Below are 18673 nucleotides of genomic sequence, written 5' to 3' on the forward strand. Positions count from 1 at the left end.
CACTAGTGAGACTCATTTTGCCTATGCTAGGCCTACAGTATATCAAAAGAAACAATATTTTGGAATTTTCATTTCACCTAGAAAAAGGCAAAAAAGCAGACATCACTTGCAAATATATACAGTCAACACATATCTCAAGAATACCATGGTGTTACGTTCCCCAGTTTCTATGTTGTGGGTTTGTATGCGTGTGTATTTCAGGAAATGGTTTCCTGGATTCCAAGCAGCTGATTGGTCGGCCCCATCGCTGATTGGCGTTCTGACCCCTCCCTCTCGTCAGGGGAAACAGCTGGATCTTCTATTACCAACTCCTTCTCCCACTTGATAAAAGCTTGTGTTCCTCCCTCGGAAAGGAGAGCTTATTTTTATGTCCTGTGTTGGTTGCTTGTCAGTGAAAGTTTTGTGGATATTATTTTGTATCTGCTCCATCCGAGGTAATGTGTATGCCAATAGGACTTAGTGTTTTTAATTATTGAAATTGTTTACTTAAAGTATTAGTAATTCTGTTGCATTTGTTCCAAGGGGGGAAGGGAAATGCTCCTTGGGAGTGTTTAGGCAAAAGGCCTGAGGGCATACATAACCCGTAGACTTAAATCTGTCTATGCACACTAGGTAAGACCTGGGCGGACCACCCCTGTATTTTGGTTAGAGTGCCAGGTGGTACTAAAGGTTAAGTAAGAAGTGAAAATGCAGGTAAGGTAGGAGAGGGGACTCTTCAATTTTTACTTTCTTTGCTTTTGTTTTGTCCAGTCCCTTTTAGCCACATTACCGTGTTAAGGAATAATACAATCCCTGTAAATGGTATTTTTCTTTGCCTCTGTCGTCCTTCCGCGCACCTACAATCACATACTTTTTCACTCCATGGGAGTTGATATGTAGCGGGGTGTTGCGTTCCCTCCTCCAAGAGGCGTACGTAACCCATGACATATTTTAAGTGATTCGTTATGGATTCATAATTATTATATAAGTATTATTATTATTTTAACAAAACATAGCATATAGTACATATATAGTAAACATGGGAAAGGGCCTAATTCCTTACAAAAGGGAGAGCAGGCCATGTCCAGACTTTCTCGGTGACCTCAATTACTCATTAACTCTGTCTTTAATGCTATTTCGGGTTGCATCAGTCATGGATGGAAACTTATACAGTATTAATGATGAACACCCAGAGGTTCACTGGTAAGCCACATTTGCCTCGATCCATCCCAGTTTGTATTCTGTGCCCACTCGTGGTATCTCTCTTCGGTTACACATCTCCGCCAATGCCGCCTGACTCTCCGCCAATATCACCTGGCTCTGGACCAATGCAAAAGCTGTCGCCCATATCTCTGCCCTCAGAATGTTTCTCTTTCTGATGGTCTGCCTTCAATGACACGATCTCGGTCTTCAAAGTTTGAATCTCATTAAAACTCATTTTTCAACCACGCCACAAATTTCTTGTTAACAAACTATAGTTTGGGCAAGTCGGTTAGAAGATCTACTTTGCATGACAAGTCATTTTTCCTACAATTGTTTACAGACAGATTATTTCACTTATAATTCACTGTATCACAATTCCAGTGGGTCAGAAGTTTACATACATTAAGTTGACAGTGCCTTTAAACAGCTTGGAAAATTCCAGAAAATGATGTCATGGCTTTACAAGCTTCTGATAGGCTAATTGACATAATTTGAGTCAATTGGAGGTGTACCTGTGGATGTATTTCAAGGCCTACCTTCAAACTCGTACTTTGGTACAAAAAGTGCAAATCAGTCCCAGAACAACAGCAAAGGACATTGTGAAGATGCTGGAGGAAACTGGTACAAAAGTATCTATATCCACAGTAAAACAAGTCCTATATTGACCTAACCTGAAAGGCCGCTCAGCAAGGAAGAAACCACTGCTCCAAAATCACCATAAAAAAGCCAGACTACGGTTTGCAAATGCACATGGGGACAAAGATCGTACTTTTTAGAGAAATGTCCTTTGGTCTGATGAAACAAAAATAGAACAGTTTGGCCATAACGACCATTGTTATGTTTGGAGGTAAAAGGGAGAGTCCAACATCCGGTGAAATGGCAGAGCGCCAAATTAAAATTCAATTACTATAAATATTAAACTTTAATGAAATCACACATGCAATGCATCAAATTAAAGCTACACTTGTTAACTTCTCTAGGGTATGTAGGACGCTAGCGTTCCACCTGGCCAACATCCAGTGAGATTGCAGAGCGCCAAATTCGAATACAGAAATACTCATTATAAAAATTCAGAAAACAAAACATGTTTTACATAGGTTTAAAGATGAACCTCTTAAGTCGACCCTCTACTTTTTCGAACATTCTGTTAAAAATCGTGCAACATTTCAGCGCCCTGCTTCTCATGCCAGGAATATAGTATATGCATATGATTAGTATGTGTGGATAGAAAACACTCAGACGTTTATAAAACTGGTTAAATCACGGCTGTGACTATAACATAACGTGCGTTTCATCGAAAAGCGCAGGAAAATCTGATCACTGAAAATTGGAAAATATATCAATGCGCCACTTGCATGTATTGTCTATGGGAAAGCAAATTACCTGGAGCCGAGATTGCAATTCCTACAGCTTCCACACGATGTCAACAGTCTTGTCATTTGCCTAGGCTTTGTTTCTTGGTAAAACGAAGAAGAGACAGCCCATTTCTTCAGGTCTCCGACCGGATATTTTGGTTGAGATTTACCCGGACATTATTTCCAGACATACAGCTATAGAATACACATCGCCTCGTGATCAATTTGATCGCTTATTAACGTTTACTATTACCTAAAGTTGCATTACAAAAGTATTTCGAAGTGTTTTGTGAAAGTTTATCGTCAACTTTTTTAATTAACTTTTTTAATTATAACGTTACGTTATAAGGCTATTTTTTTCCGTTGATCACACAGTCTTCATAGATCGATATCTAGGCTATATATGGACCGATTTAATCGGAAAAAAGACCCAATAGTGATTATGGGACATCTAGGAGTGCCAACAAAGAAGATGGTCAAAGGTAATGAATGTTTTATATTTTATTTGTGTGTTTTGTGTAGCGCCAACTATGCTAATTATTTTGTTTACGTCCCCTGCGGGTCTTTTTGGGGTGTTACATGCTATCAGATAATAGCTTCTCATGCTTTCGCCGAAAAGCATTTTAAAAATCGGACTCGTTGCCTGGATTCACAACGAGTGTAGCTTTAATTCAATACCCTGCATGTGTATTTTAATGAACGTTTGAGTTTTAACGAGTGCTATTAGCATTTAGCATAGCGCATTTGCATTTCCAGATGTCTAGATGGGACGCCTGCGTGTCAGGTAGGAGCAAGAGGTTAATGTCGTTCGCCCATAACAATGGGTTGAAGCGGCGGATGGATATATTTTTCCACTTTCAGTGATCAGATTTTCCTGCACTATTCGATGAAACGCACGTTCTGTTATAGTCACAGCCGTGATTTAACCAGTTTTATAAACGTCTGAGTGTTTTCTATCCACACATACTAATCATATGCATATACTATATTCCTGGCCTGAGTTACAGGGCGCTGAAATGTTGCGCGATTTTTAACAGAATGTTCGAAAAAGTAGGGGGTAGGAGTAACAGGTTAATATCCAAAAAACTCCATTTTGTTTGCGTTTTCTTCAGTAATCCACAGGTTCAAACGTAGTCAAAACAGGCAGACAAAATCAAAATTGTATCCGTAAAGTTCAAAGAAACATGTCAAATGATGTTTATATTCAATCGTCAGGTTGTTTTTAGCCAAAATGATCTACAATATTTCAACCGGACAATAACGTTGTCAATATAAAAGGTGAACAAGAAATGCACTCTCTCGGGATTGCGCATGAAAAAGCTCTGTGACACGTCAGGGTCCTCTCATCCAGTCTGGTCTTACTCTCTCATTTATAAGAATACAAGCCTGAAACCATTTCTAGTGGAAGGCATAGGAACTGCAAATTGAGTCCTAAGTCAATGGATACTGTCATGGATTTGAATAGAAAACTACAAACAAACAAAAAACTTTTCTATCCAAATCTACCAGTTATATGCATATCATATATTCTGGGCCCGAGTAGCAGGCCGTTTAATTTGGGCATGCTTTTCATCCAAAATTCCGAATGCTGCCCCCTAGCATAGAGAAGTTAATCCAGCCAATGTGTCAGATTTCAAAAAGGCTTTGCGGCGAAAGCAAACCATGGATTGTCTGTGGACAGCACCCCATCAAACAAACACAGACAATCATATTTCATCCCGCCAGGCGCGACACGAAACTCACAAATAAAGATATAATTCATGCCTTACCTTTGACGAGCTTCTTCTGTTGGCACTCCAATATGTCCCATAAACATCACAAATGGTCCTTTTTGTTTGATTAATTCCGTCATTATCTATCTAAAATGTCCATTTACTTGGCGCGTTTGATCCAGAGAAACTCTGGTTCCAAATCACGCAACATGACTACAAGATATCTCATAAGTTACCTGTAATCTTTGTCCAAACATTTCAAACAACTTTCCTAATACAACATTAGGTATTTTTTAAGGTAAATAATCTATTAAATTTAAGACGGGATAAACAGTGTTCAATATCAGAGGAAAACATTGTGGAGCGTGCTTTTCAGGTCACGCGCCTCTATCAAACAATACACTTCCCTCGCGCCTCATTCTGATTCTGAGGGCTACTTCTTCATTTCTCAAAGGAAAAACACTAACCGATTTCTAAAAACTGTTGACATCCAGTGGAAGCGATAGGAACTGCAAGCAACTGCCTTAGAAATCTAGAATCAGTCAAACAGTTTTAGAAACTTCAGAGTGTTTTCTATCCACATCTACTAATAATATGCATGTCCTAGCTTCTGGGCCTGAGTAGCAGGCAGTTTTCTTTGGGCACGCTTTTCATCCGGACGTGAAAATACTGCCCCCTATCCCAAAGTTTTAAGGACAACAAAGTCAAGGTATTGGAGTGGCTATCACAAAGCCCTGACCTCAATCCTATAGAAAATTTGTGAGCAGAACTGAAAAAGCGTGTTTGAGCAGGGAGGCCTAGAAACCTGACTCAGTTACACCAGCTCTGTCAGGAGGAATGGGCCAACATTCACCCAACTTATTGTGGGAAGCTTGTGGAAGGCTACCTGAAACGTTTGACCCGGAGTTAAAACTTTTTAGGGATAGGTGTCCTGTCAACGGGACAGTTGTAAATCATCTAGCGCCTTGTGTCACGAACGCAGATTTTAGAGAAACAACAAATGCCGGTACATATAAGTTTCTTATATTGGCTGAAAGCTTATATTCTTGTTAATATAATTGCGCTATCTAATTTACATAAGCTTTTCCTGCGAAATAACGCCATGCTACTGTTTGAGGAGAGCTCACAAAAACAAAACACTTTTCACCATGATAGGTTTGATCAATTCACCTCTGAAGGTTAAATGTGTACTTACATTTTGAAATCTTGCTCTGATTTATCATCTGAAGGGTCCCAGCGATAATATCAAGTGTTGTTCTGTTAGATAAAATCATCTTTCATATCCTAAAAAAATCCATATAGCATGCACGATCGATTTTGTATTTACACTAGTTCAATTTGCAAAGAAAGGAATCTGTGAAAATCTAAACATTGTTTCAACCAGTCAAATCCCGTTCATATGTATTCCTCAGAGATCCTAGAACGTAACCAGACTTCACTATATCTTTAGGGGCGTAGTATATCCTATTAGACACCATATTTGGTCAGAGAGCGACACCTTCATGGCATACCGATGACACAGGTGGTCTTCACTTGAACGACTCAAACTTTGTCAAATAAGCACCAATCGGGGTCAAACAAAGCTAGCTAGATAGACAATGAGCTGGACTTTACGGGACTATCCGGAAGCCACGTATCTGTTGTAAAATGTAGCTACTAACCTTGTTCGACAGCATGCCTTTTCCTTTTGAACAAAAATTATAAGAATGTTCAGAGTTATGAAGTAATGAAAACTGGTTGTTTGTAAATGCTGAACTTATAATATAGCTACTAATACTGGAAAAGCTTAATCAAAGTCCAAGTATAAAGATTTGATGATATTCTTGCAGAAAAATGTAATATGACTGCAAATGTCTACTTCACGATTTGCCCAAATCTACCTGGGTGACTTCACACTAAATGTCATGTAGTTCGCTCATAAGTTATCAGTCTGAAACTTTGCACATACACTGCTGCCATCTTGTGGACACCATCGGAATTACAGAGTACTGGCTGGAACTGGTACCTTTCTGTTGCATTTCAAAGATTGTATTTTCTTCTACCAGATCTACCAGATTCATCACATATGCCGCTGCTACTGTTTATTATCTATCCTGTAGCCTGGTCACATTACCTAGTTGTATGTACATTGTACCCCTGCACAACGACTCGGTACTGGTACCCGTGTACAGTATTTAGCCAAGTGATTTATTGTGTATTTATTATGACTTGTTTAATTACATCAAATCAAAGTTTATTTGTCACGTGCGCCGAATACAACAGGTGTACACCTTACAGTGAAATGCTTACTTACCGGCTCTAACCAATGGTGTCAAAAAAAAGGTGTGTGTGTGTAGGTTAGTAAAGAAATAAAACAACAGTAGAAAGACATTTGAAAAAGGAGTAGCAAGGCTATATACAGACACCTGTTAGTCAGGCTTATTGAGGTAGTATGTACATGTAGGTATCGTTAAAGTGACTGTGCATATATGATGAACAGAGAGTAGCAGATGCGATTAGCCAATGTGCGGGAGCACTGGTTGGTCGAACCAATTTAGGTAGTTTGTACATGAATGTATAGTTAAAGTAACTAAGCATATAAGATAAACAGAGAGTAGCAGTAGCAAAAAATAGGGGTGGGGGGCTGTTCAGGAGTCTTATGGCTTGGTAGTAGAGAGAACAGTCTATGACTGGGGTGGCTGGGGTCTTTGACAATTTTTAGGGCCTTCCTCTGACACCGCCTGGTGTAGAGGTCCTGGATGGCAGGCAGCTTTGCCCCAGTGATGTACGGGGCCGTAGGCACTACCCTCTGAAATGCCTTGGGGTCGGAGGCCGAGCAATTGACGTACCAGGCAGTGATGCAACTGGTCAGGATGCTCTCAATGTTGCAGCTGTAGAACCTTTTGAGGATCTCAGGACCCATGCCAAATCTTTTTAGTTTCCTGAGGGGGAATAGGCTTTGTCGTGCCCTCTTCACGACTGTCTTGGTGTGTTTGGCCCAATCTAGTTTGTTGTTGATGTGGACACCAAGGAATTTGAAGCTCTCAACCTGCTCTACTACAGCCCCGTCGATGAGAATGGGCACGTGCTCGGTGCTCCTTTTACTGTAGTCCACAATCATCTCCTTAGTCTTGGTTACATTGAGGGATAGGTTATTATTCTGGCACCACCCAGCAAGGTCTCTGATCTCCTCCCTAAAGGCTGTCTCATCATTGTTGGTGATCAGGCCTACCACTGTTGTGTCGTCAGCAAACTTAATGATGGTGTTAGAGTCGTGCCTGGCCATGCAGTCATGGGTGAACAGGGAGAGTAGGAGGGGACTGAGCACGCACCCCTGGGGAGCTCCAGTGTTGAGGATCAGCATGGCAGATGTGTTGCTACCTACCTCACCACCTGGGGGCGGCCTGTCAGGAAGTCCAGGATCCAGTTGCAGAGGGAGGTATTTAGTCCCAGGATCCTTAGCTTGGTGATGAGCTTTGAGGGTACTATGGTGTTGAACTCTGAGCTGTAGCCAATGAAAAGCATTCTCACGTAGGTGTTCCTTTTGTCCAGGTGGGAAGGGGCAGTGTGGAGTGCAATAGAGATTGCATCATCTGTGGATCTGTTTGGGCAGTATGCAAATTGGAGTGGGTCTAGGGTTTCTGGGATATGGGAGCCATTACCAGCCTTTCAAAGCACTCCATGGCTACGGACGTGAGTCTGTAGTCATTTAGGCAGGTTGCCTTTGTGTTCTTGTGCACAGGGATTATGGTGGTCTGCTTGAAGCATGTTGGTATTACAGACTCAATCAGTGACATGTTGAAAATGTCAGTGAAGAAACCTGCCAGTTGGTCAGCACATGCCCGGAGCACACATCCTGGTAATCCGACTGGTCCTGCAGCCTTGTGTATATTGACCTGTTTAAAGGTCTTATTCACGTCGGCTACGGAGAGCGTGATCACACAGTCGTCCGGAACAGCTGATGCTCTCATGCATGTCTCAGTGTTGCTTGCCTCAATGCGAGCATAGAAGTGATTTAGCTCATCTGGTAGGCTCATGTCACTGGGCAGCTCACGGCTGTCCTTCCCTTTGTAGTCTTTAATAGTTTGCAAGCCATGCCACATCCGACGAGCGTCGGAGCCGGTGTAGTATGATTCAATCTTAGCCCTGTATTGACGCTTTTCCTGTTTGATAGTTCGTTGCAGGGCATAGCAGGATTTCTTGAAAGCTTCCTGGTCAGAGTCCCGCACCTTGAAAGCGGCAGCTCTACCCTTTAGCTCAGTGTGAATGTTGCCTGTAATCCATGGCTTCTGGTTGTGGTATGTACGTACAGTCACTGTGGGGACGACGTCCTCTCAATGCACTTATTGATAAAGCCAGTGACTGATGTGGTGTACTCCTCAATGTCATCGGAAGAATCCCGGAACATGTTCCAGTCTGTGATAGCAAAGCAGTCCTGTAGATAAGAGTGTCTGCTAAATGCCTTAAATGTAATGTAAATGTAAATGTTTAGCATCTGCTTCATCTGACCATTTTTTTATAGACCGAGTCACTGGTGCTTCCTGCTTTAATTTTTGCTTGTAAGCAGGAATCAGGAGGATAGAGTTGTGGTTGGATTTACCAAATGGAGGGCGATGTTATTACTTTTCTATAGTATCTCTTTTTTCTCTCTCTCTCTGCATTGTTGGGAAGGGCCCGTAAGTAAGCATTTTATTGCAGTCTACACATGTTGTTTAAGAAGCATGTGACGAATGAAATTAGATTTGATCTGAAGTTGGCCTTTCCTTGCTCAAATAAAACAGCAGAGCAAGTTGCCAGAAAGTTATGGAACAACGTCTTTCGTGTATATGGATTTGCTGACGGATTCACGCAGGGGCCAACTTCGAGAGCGAGCTCAAGCTTTCAGGAGAAACCAAGTCACATACGATGGCAAATGACCCCATGGGGAATGGAGGAAATGAAAGATACAACAGAATGCTCAGCAATATGCTCCAATCACTCCCCTTGAAAGCACCTCATGTTTGTCCACGTTCCAAGACCTCTGGTGGACATGATGTTCAAGCAAGTTCTGAGAGATCCTGTGGTTGTCAACCACAGCAGCTATGTAAAGACACTCATGTCCCATTTCCATGAAGCGGCAAACATTGCTCAGCAGCGTACTGTCAAAGAACAACAAAAACAAGCCAGAGGTTACAACAGAAAGGTCAAAGGTACTTACCTGAACAAGGGAGACCAGGTTATTCTTGCAAACAAGGGAGAACGGGGGGAAAGAAGCGTGTGCACAATCATCGACAAACATCCAGACACACATTTTTTGTAATTTTTTTTAACCTTTATTTAACTAGGCAAGTCAGTTAAGAACAAATTCTTATTTTCAATGACGGCCTGTTCAGATGCAGAATGACAGATTTGTACCTTTTTCAGCTCGGGGGTTTGAACTTGCAACCTTCCAGTTACTAGACCAATGCTCTAACCACTAGGCTACCTGCCGCCCCAATACGAATTGACAGATGAAAAGGGGAACACCTAAGTGGTCCACAGGAACCTCTTCCTGGACATCAGTTTCCTACCAGTCGAGTTGCCTGAGGATGATGATTTCTCTGAATCTCAGTTGGCCGGTGTCGAATATTCAGAGTGTGAGTCTGATACGGAAATGTATTTTAATAAATGATTCAAATGTTACAGTCCTGAAACCATATGTCTGAAACCATGTGATTATATGAAATTAATTTAAATCATTAGGTTATTATAATACATGTGTGTAAGTATTAGACTCATTCGATGATTATATTATAATACTGTGTGTGGTTTTTGTCGGAATCAACATTTAGGGAACAATGTGTCTAGTCTGTTCTCAAAACACTATCTGTCTGAGCCAGATCCAGGGCGACCTTGGCTGGGACACTGAGTACTCCCCAGTCCCAGGTCTCTCCCTATCTTAGGGGAGGGTAGGAAGACACTATTCTCACATACTCCCCTAGGCTCTATTGGCGGGCGGATTTGATGGTTGGTGTGGAAGTATGTGTGTCACTATAAATTGAAGGTCCTGTACTGTACACGTCAGAACGTTGCGTGAATAAACATTTAACTTTGGTAGACTGGGACTGTTTTTTTTTCTATCAGTATCTTACAAATCCTGATATAACAGACTGAGGGTAACCTAGTTGAATTGGTAAACAGGAGTACAGAATTCTCCTGACAGAGTCCCATTTGACTTTCTGGAAGAGGAAAACTGAGGAAAGATCCAGTGCATGGATACTGACTGGATCAACTGACACTGTGAGCCAGGAGTCTTTGAATAAAGAGGAATCTGTTGGAATGCAGACAGAGCCAGACCAATCAAGACAGAGTACTGCAGAGCCCAGTTGCAGAGACAATTCAGATGAAGACTGTCAAGCTCAAGGACCTAATGCCGAAAAAGACTGACGCTGATCCGCCCGCTGACTGTGAGTCTAGCCATTGCCCTTGACTCAGACCAGTCGGTTATTCCTGACAGATGCTACGGTTACTGTAGCTAATGACCAAGATTTACTTAGACAAGAATCAGGGAACAAACAAGGTACAGTCAGTACACAATCAGGCAGAGTAGTGAAGTCCATTAATTTCCTTATAGAGACAATGGCTCAGAGGCCATTCGCTATTCAGAGATTTGCAAATACATAAGTAAGAAATCCCAGTCACTGTTTACACTAATTTGAGGGGTTTCCTTTTTATTTAGTTTTAGTGAACACTAAGTTATGTGTTTTGGTATATTTTATTTGGTTGTACGCTATGGTACTAAGTAATGGTAGGCCATGTGGTTGTATGGTGTACTTGGCATCATATCTTTCTAGGAGATCTTGAGTTTTCTGAACCTGTCCAGCAGGTAGCTTGTAATGTTGAGACTAAAGATAAAGATCCTTTATGTGTACTTGTGCCAGTAGAGACTAAGTAGAGTCAGTTGTCCCTCAGGTGTACTCTATGTTTTTAGTTTCTTTATATCATGTCAGGTATACAATCGGGATTTTGGCTACATTCATTAAGGGGAATGTAACAAGTATTAATATTGTCTTATGTGCATGTCACCTAAATCCTTTAATTAGTTTTGATTATTTTCCATATTGTGAGAGTATCGATTGCTGTGATGTGTATTGCTCTGGCCTGTAGTACCGTCAAGTCAACAGTGGGAGTTTCCCCTCTTCAGTCTGTTTTGATTCTAGTGATAAGGGGTATGTGTTCACCAGTAAATATGACGACTTCCGGAGGACATCCTCCAACCTATCAGAGCTTTTGCAGCATGAACTGACATGTTGTGAATCTAGTACTGAAAGCAGAGGCTACAGCTAGCTAGCACTGCAGTGGATAAAATGTGGGGAGTAGTTGACTCAAAGAGAGAAAATAGTTGACCTGTTTTTAACAAATATATTTCTTCAAAATACAGGCCAAGCAGCAGAGAGAGCGAGAGCTAACGTTAACCATATATTTTTTTCCCAATTTACTTTAACTTCACTTACGTAGCTAGCTAATGCAGCTAGCTAATTTAGCCTACTGAAAAACCCAGCTCAAACAGAGAGGAATGCTATTTATGCTAGCTAACTGGCTAAGCTAACTGGCTAACTGGCTAAGGCTATCCAACAGCAAATCAAGATAAGCTTTCGGTTTGATAAATGTATTGCCACCGGGGGCATGCCAGTGTAACTGCTTGCGGTACACTGTACTGCGTGATTGTAGCGGGCTTACTAATGCATTAGTTCTAGTAGCTATGTTGTTTATGATGTTAGCAAATATGATGACAGCAATTAAAGCTGTGTTTAGCGGTTTGCAGTTGTGGTATGAAGGTTTGGTTGGGAGAGGTTTTCTCGCCTGGTCACAGAGAAAAGGTGAAAGGGAGAACGCGTAGATGCGAGAAGAAACTATACAACAGGCAAAGTGATGATGCTGTTTGTATGTATCTGCTATGAAAGTGAACTGTTAGTGTGGTTGATCAGGGGTGTATTCATTCGGGTGTTTCGGTTGAAAAACATTACTTAAACAGATGCAAACTGAACAAAATGGAGATACACCTACCTGACTTTGTCCAATAGTAACTCTCGTTTTTGTTGCAACTGTTTGGACTAATGATTACACCCTAGATCAGCTAGATGTAAGCAAGAGTGTGCAAGGCAGCATAGGCTGAAATCCCAGGGGGGATGGGGGACACACCCCCCCCCCATCCTGGGAAAATATGATTTGTCCCCCCCAATATATCACTGTAAACATAACTATGTCATTTCAATAATATTAATAATACGCAATGAAAGCACTTGTGCAGATTATAGACACTCAATAGCGCGTTTTTAAGTTTCAAAAGATTGCGACCTCCCGCCCTTTGCCTCACAAAGGTTTGATCCACTGACCCCCCCCTCCCCTCCTCTTTGCTATCATCAGTTTATTCCAAGATCAGCATGCAGCTGTAGTGCTTCGAAGTCCCTGTGATAAGGTTAGCGATAAACTGATCTCCAAACTGAACAGAACTACAGTCTCTTCTACCGCTGTCTTAAATGTCTTCAATGGTCTCGTTGCAAAAGCTAAATTGTCGCTACAGAACTTTGAAGCACAGAATGATAATAGATGATAGACATCTCCTACTGTAAATAACCTGCACATTGTGCCAGCCAGATAGAAAAGTGGCAGAAAAAATATATATATGGACATCAGAAAAAATTTCAGTACACCAAAACGTTAAGTAAGAACCCTAGTAGCCTAATATCTCATATACTAGTTGATAATATGTTCATAAGAAAGAATTGAAATACTAACGGAAATGTTTCAAATGTGTCATTAGGCAGAGCAGGCATCAGATGGCACACAGACAGCAGAGCTGGGGACAGACTGGCAGAGACAGGGCGTCTCAGGTAAGTTTGAGTCTGTTTGGCAACATTATGAAAGGTTCTCTCTTTTTTCGGACTTGTACAATAGGGACATAATTGAACAATGCCATGGATAACCCCACTCTCAACTTAAACTGGTGACTGAACTAAGATTTTTTTAAGGCAAGGGTATTGCTGTTGTGATTAACTGTGTAGTTTTGGGTACTGGTAGTTAGGAGTACGGCAAACACCTTATTTATTTTCTAGGAGACAGACTGTGAGGCAGTGAGGGTGGTGAAAGGGAAAGAGCCAGGGAGAGAGACTTCAGAGGATAGTGTCACAGCCACGGCAGGACCAGGTGTCAACCTTGTTGCCAGCAGCACCAGTATAGGGGACAGTGGCACACCCACGGCAGGACCAGGTGTCAACCCTGTTGCCAGCAGCACCAGTATAGGGGACATTGGCACAGCATTGTCCAGTTACCTCAGTGATGGCACAAAACCATATCAGGGCCATATACAACGTTCCTCACTGAGTTCGTTGAATTCCTATCGGACCTTGTAGTCATAGCAGATAATATTCTAATTTTTGGTGACTTTAGTATTCACATGGAAAAGTCCACAAACCCACTCCAAAAGGCTTTCGGAGCCATCATCGACTCAGTGGGTTTTGTCCAACATATCTCTGGACCTACTCACTGTCACAGTCATACTCTGGACCTAGTTTTGTCCCATGGAATAAATGTTGTGGATCTTTAATGTTTTTCCTCATAATCCTGGACTAGAAGCCTGTGTTTCAGACATAAGGAAGTGGATGGCTGCAAACGTTTTACTTTTAAACTCGGACAAAACAGAGATCCTTGTTCTAGGTCCCAAGAAACAAAGAGATATTCTGTTGAATCTGACAATTAATCTTAATGGTTGTACAGTCGTCTCAAATAAAACCCCGTCGATGGGGTGGTAATTGAGTCGCATTCTTTTTGGAGAAGGCGAGAGCCAAATCGGCATATTCAGGGGGAATGTGCACAGTGGAAACCTGGTCTGGACTTTCCACTGTAGTAGCACCAACGGAAACCCCTAAACACCTCCCCGAGCACTCTTGCGACCACCCCGTGAGAGCCCTCTTTGGCCAAGAAACAGTGGGGTCATGACAAACTAACAAGGGTAAGCTCAGCGCCACTGGAAACGCAGGAGAGTCAATAAGGAAGAGACTAATTCTCTCCCTGTGACCCTGATGCATCACCATGCCCAGAGGAAAGGTGACCTCCCTAATCAACCCTGACCCTAATGGTCAACTATCTAAGGCGTGAACGGGGACAGGCACAGCCACAGGAACAATAGGGATCCCTAAACTATGGGCGAACTATTTATTTATAAAATCTACAGCCGAGCGTGAATCGACGAGTGCCTTATAATGGGAATGCGGGGAAAACTCAGGGAAAGTGACATACACAAACATATGTGCAACAGAGGGCTCTGGGTGAGAATGGTACCGGCTCACCTGGGGTGGTGCCAGAGCGCCCTGCCTGCTGCATCGATACCCAGAGGAACCAACCAGGCACCGACCGGCAGTGTGCCCTCTGCGGCCACAGATGGTGCACGAGCTGGAACCCCCTCCGGTCTCCCTGCTCCATAGGTATTGGAGAGAGGGTACGGAGGGATAGCCAACAGACCCCGATCGGAACGTCCGCGGGAAGCCAGCAGGTTATCCAGCCGATGGACAGGTCCACCAGCTGGTCGAACGTGAGGGTGGTGTCTCTGCAGGCCAACTCCCGACAGACGATAATGGTCGATCAGGGCCTTGTCGTTCCATCCCCCGCCGGCAGCTAGGGTCCGAAATTCAAGTGAGAACTTCTGTGCGCTTCTCGTTCCCTGCCTCAGATGGAAGAGGCGCTCACCCGACGATTTACCCTCAGGCGGGTGGTCGAAGACTGCCTGGAAGAGGCGGGTGAACTCCTCAAACTGGTCCAAACTATCGATGTCTAAACTATCGATGTTACATTGAGCTGGGTGAATATGAATGACAGTATCCTAAACCTATCGATGTTACATTGAGCTGGGTGAATGGAATATGAATGACAGTAGCCTAAACCTATCGATGTTACATTGAGCTGGGTGAATATGAATGACAGTAACCTAAACCTATCGGTGTTACATTGAGCTGGGTGAATGGAATATGAATGACAGTAGCCTAAACCTATCGATGTTACATTGAGCTGGGTGAATATGAATGACAGTAACCTAAACCTATCGCTGTTACATTGAGCTGGGTGAATATGAATGACAGTAGCCTAAATCTATCGATGTTACATTGAGCTGGGTGAATATGAATGACAGTAACCTAAACCTATCGATGTTACATTGAACTGGGTGAATGGAATATGAATGACAGTAACCTAAACCTATCGATGTTACATTGAACTGGGTGAATGGAATATGAATGACAGTAACCTAAACCTATCGATGTTACATTGAACTGGGTGAATGGAATATGAATGACAGTAACCTAAACCTATCGATGTTACATTGAACTGGGTGAATGGAATATGAATGACAGTAGCCTAAACCTATCGATGTTACATTGAGCTGGGTGAATATGAATGACAGTATCCTAAACCTATCGATGTTACATTGAGCTGGGTGAATGGAATATGAATGACAGTAGCCTAAACCTATCGATGTTACATTGAGCTGGGTGAATATGAATGACAGTAGCCTAAACCTATCGATGTTACATTGAGCTGGGTGAATGGAATATGAATGACAGTAGCCTAAACCTATCGGTGTTACATTGAACTGGGTGAATGGAATATGAATGACAGTAGCCTAAACCTATCGATGTTACATTGAGCTGGGTGAATATGAATGACAGTAGCCTAAACCTACCGATGTTACATTGAGCTGGGTGAATGGAATATGAATGACAGTAGCCTAAACCTATCGGTGTTACATTGAACTGGGTGAATGGAATATGAATGACAGTTATCCAATGTGCTGCAACAGAAGTAAGGCCATGCGCATTAAACAAGTGTCTTCCCTAATCTTAAACAGCACCGACTACCGCTGGTGTGCACAAATGTACATATGGTATAGACATTTTGGAAAATGTAATGTACATTTGATAGCATGTATTTCAATATTGTCGTGTTTCTAGTGAACTGTTTGTGATTACATATCATTCTGTTTGAAGAGTTTTCAACCGAGTGGTGCAATGTAAGGGTAGCTAGCTACAGTACATGCTAGCAGGGTGTCTGTAGCTTCCCATGTGCAGGCACTCGCTCACTTTGCTTCTCCTCACGTTAGTTGTGCATTGTGTGCAGCATTGAGAAGCTCACCATTTATTTCAATTAATTGATTTAATCCAATCCAGATAAATAAAAGACCAGGACCGGCAACTAGTGTCCAGAGTCCTATTCGTTACCAATACACCAGAACACAAAGCTGAAAAGTAGCAAGATCTGCTACACATACCAACACACACAATGACACACACACACACAGTAACACACACACCAGAACATGCACCCCATGACACACCCTGGGACAAATGCACACACACACACACACACACATACACACGCACACACACACACACACACACACACACACACACACACACACACACACACACACACACACACACACACACACACACACACACACACACACACACACACACACACACACACACACACACACACACACACACACACACACACACACACACACACCACACAACCACACACACACACCATCTCCACCACACAACCACACACAGAGACACAGTGAATCAAGAGAGAAAGAGAGAAAGAGGGAAGGAATGAAATAGTTGATATCGAAAAGTAGAAAAGCAAATGTCCATAAGCCACACTTCACAGGGTCTATTTAGCTGTTGTCAAAGATCAAAGCTTTCACCGTTACATTCTCCCTGAATGTAGCATTTCCTACATGTGCATCTCTCTCTCTCTCTCTCTCTCTCTCTCTCTCTCTCTCTCTCTCTCTCTCTCTCTCTCTCTCTCTCTCTCTCTCTCTCTATATATTTATATATATATATATATATACATATATATACATATATATAAATATATTGCAATTTCAGAGCTGTGCAACTCTACAGTTGAGCTAAGGGATTAATCCCAGCATTCAATTTAAAGGAGAGAAACAAAGAATGGAGGGACAGGGAGAAGGGAATGGTTTAAGTTTATGCATGTCTCTACACTCCCCTATGTATTTATTTGTACAGTGAAGCTAAAATGTTTATTTGGCTCTATACTCCAGCATTTTGGATTTGAGAACAAATGTTTTCTATGAAGTGACAGTACGGAATGTTACCTTTTATTTGAGGGTTTTTTCATACCAGTGGCAGTTGGTGCCGTTTAAACTGAGGGAGGATGATCTTATTTTTTTTAGGAGCATGCCTTTTTTCTATTACAGCGTAATTGGACAACGGTCATTCATATTCCATTCACCCAGTTCAATGTAACATCGATAGGTTTAGACTAGCCTATGAATGAACGTTTACAACGTAGGTGCACACAGGTTGAGAGAAAGATGACAGACAATGACACATTCAATACTGCCTTGCACACTCTTGCCTGAATCTAGCTGCATCTAGGGTGTAATCATTAGTCCAACAGTTGCAAATGAGAGTTTCAATTGGACAAATTTAGGTATGTTTATCCCCATTTCGTTCCATTTGCTTCTATTTAAAAAAAAAGGTTTTTCAAACAGAATTGTCGGAATGAATTACACCTCTGATCACTTTCAAACAGTTCACTTTCATAGCAGCCACATGCAAACAGCTTGTTGTATTCCTTCTCGCATCAATGTGTTCTCCTCCTCTCGCCTCTTCCCTTCGCTTGTGCACTTCAATGCACAACACATCAGCTGTCTGTGACCAGGCGAAAAAAACTTTACAAGCCAATCCTTCATACCATAAATGTTACACACAGCCTACATTGCTGTCACCATTTTAGCTAATGTAACGTCATAGTCCACATAGCTAATAGAACTAACGCATTAGTAAACCAGCTTCAACCGTGCAGTACAGTGTACAGTCAGTAAGCAGTTTAGCATTTACACCGGTGGACCCTGGTGGCAATACATTTGTAAAACCAAAAACTTACCTTGACTTGGAAGAGTTCCAGTGTTGGATGGTCATAGCCAGCTAGCTAAAATAGCATCCCTCTGTTTGAGCCAGGTGTTTGAGTAGGCTAAACTAGCTAGCTGCATTTGCTACCTAAGTAAGTGAAAGTGATTTTAAAAATATATATATAGCTAGTTCTCTCTCTCTCTCTCTGTCTCTCGCTCTCTTTTGATCATCCATTTTTTCATAAATTAATTTGTTCAAAACTGTTAAACTATTGTCTTTCTTTCTCTGAGTCAATTACTCACTACAATGTATGCACTGCAGTGCTAGCTAGCTGTAGTGCTAGATTAAGTGTCTGATCCTTTGATTGGGTGAACAACATGTCAGTTCATGCTGCAAAATCTCTCATAGGTTGGAGGATGTCCTCTGGAAGTTGTCATAATTACTGTGTAAGATTATGGAAGCCTCTTAGGATTTGTATGGAAGACAATGTACTCAGAGGAACAGAAGCTAGCTGTCCTCCGGCTACACCATGGTGCTACCCTACAGA

At 42.0% G+C, this 18673-nt stretch overlaps 1 protein-coding gene across 2 annotated transcripts in view; it reads left to right on the forward strand.

Annotated features, from left to right (window-relative positions):
• The window catches only part of LOC124000405 (glutamate receptor 4), a 372689-nt gene that overhangs the window by 130548 nt on the left and 223468 nt on the right, over positions 1-18673 (forward strand). The window contains exon 3 of one of the 2 annotated variants that reach the window (XM_046306732.1): positions 13011-13080. In XM_046306732.1, the coding sequence (XP_046162688.1) occupies positions 13011-13080 (70 nt within the window). Of the gene's footprint in view, positions 1-10291; positions 10654-13010; positions 13081-18673 lie in introns of those variants that run through there. The other variant, XM_046306734.1, reaches the window with a different exon arrangement.

Source organism: Oncorhynchus gorbuscha, linkage group LG16, assembly GCF_021184085.1.
Source record: "Oncorhynchus gorbuscha isolate QuinsamMale2020 ecotype Even-year linkage group LG16, OgorEven_v1.0, whole genome shotgun sequence".
NCBI lineage: Eukaryota > Metazoa > Chordata > Actinopteri > Salmoniformes > Salmonidae > Oncorhynchus > Oncorhynchus gorbuscha.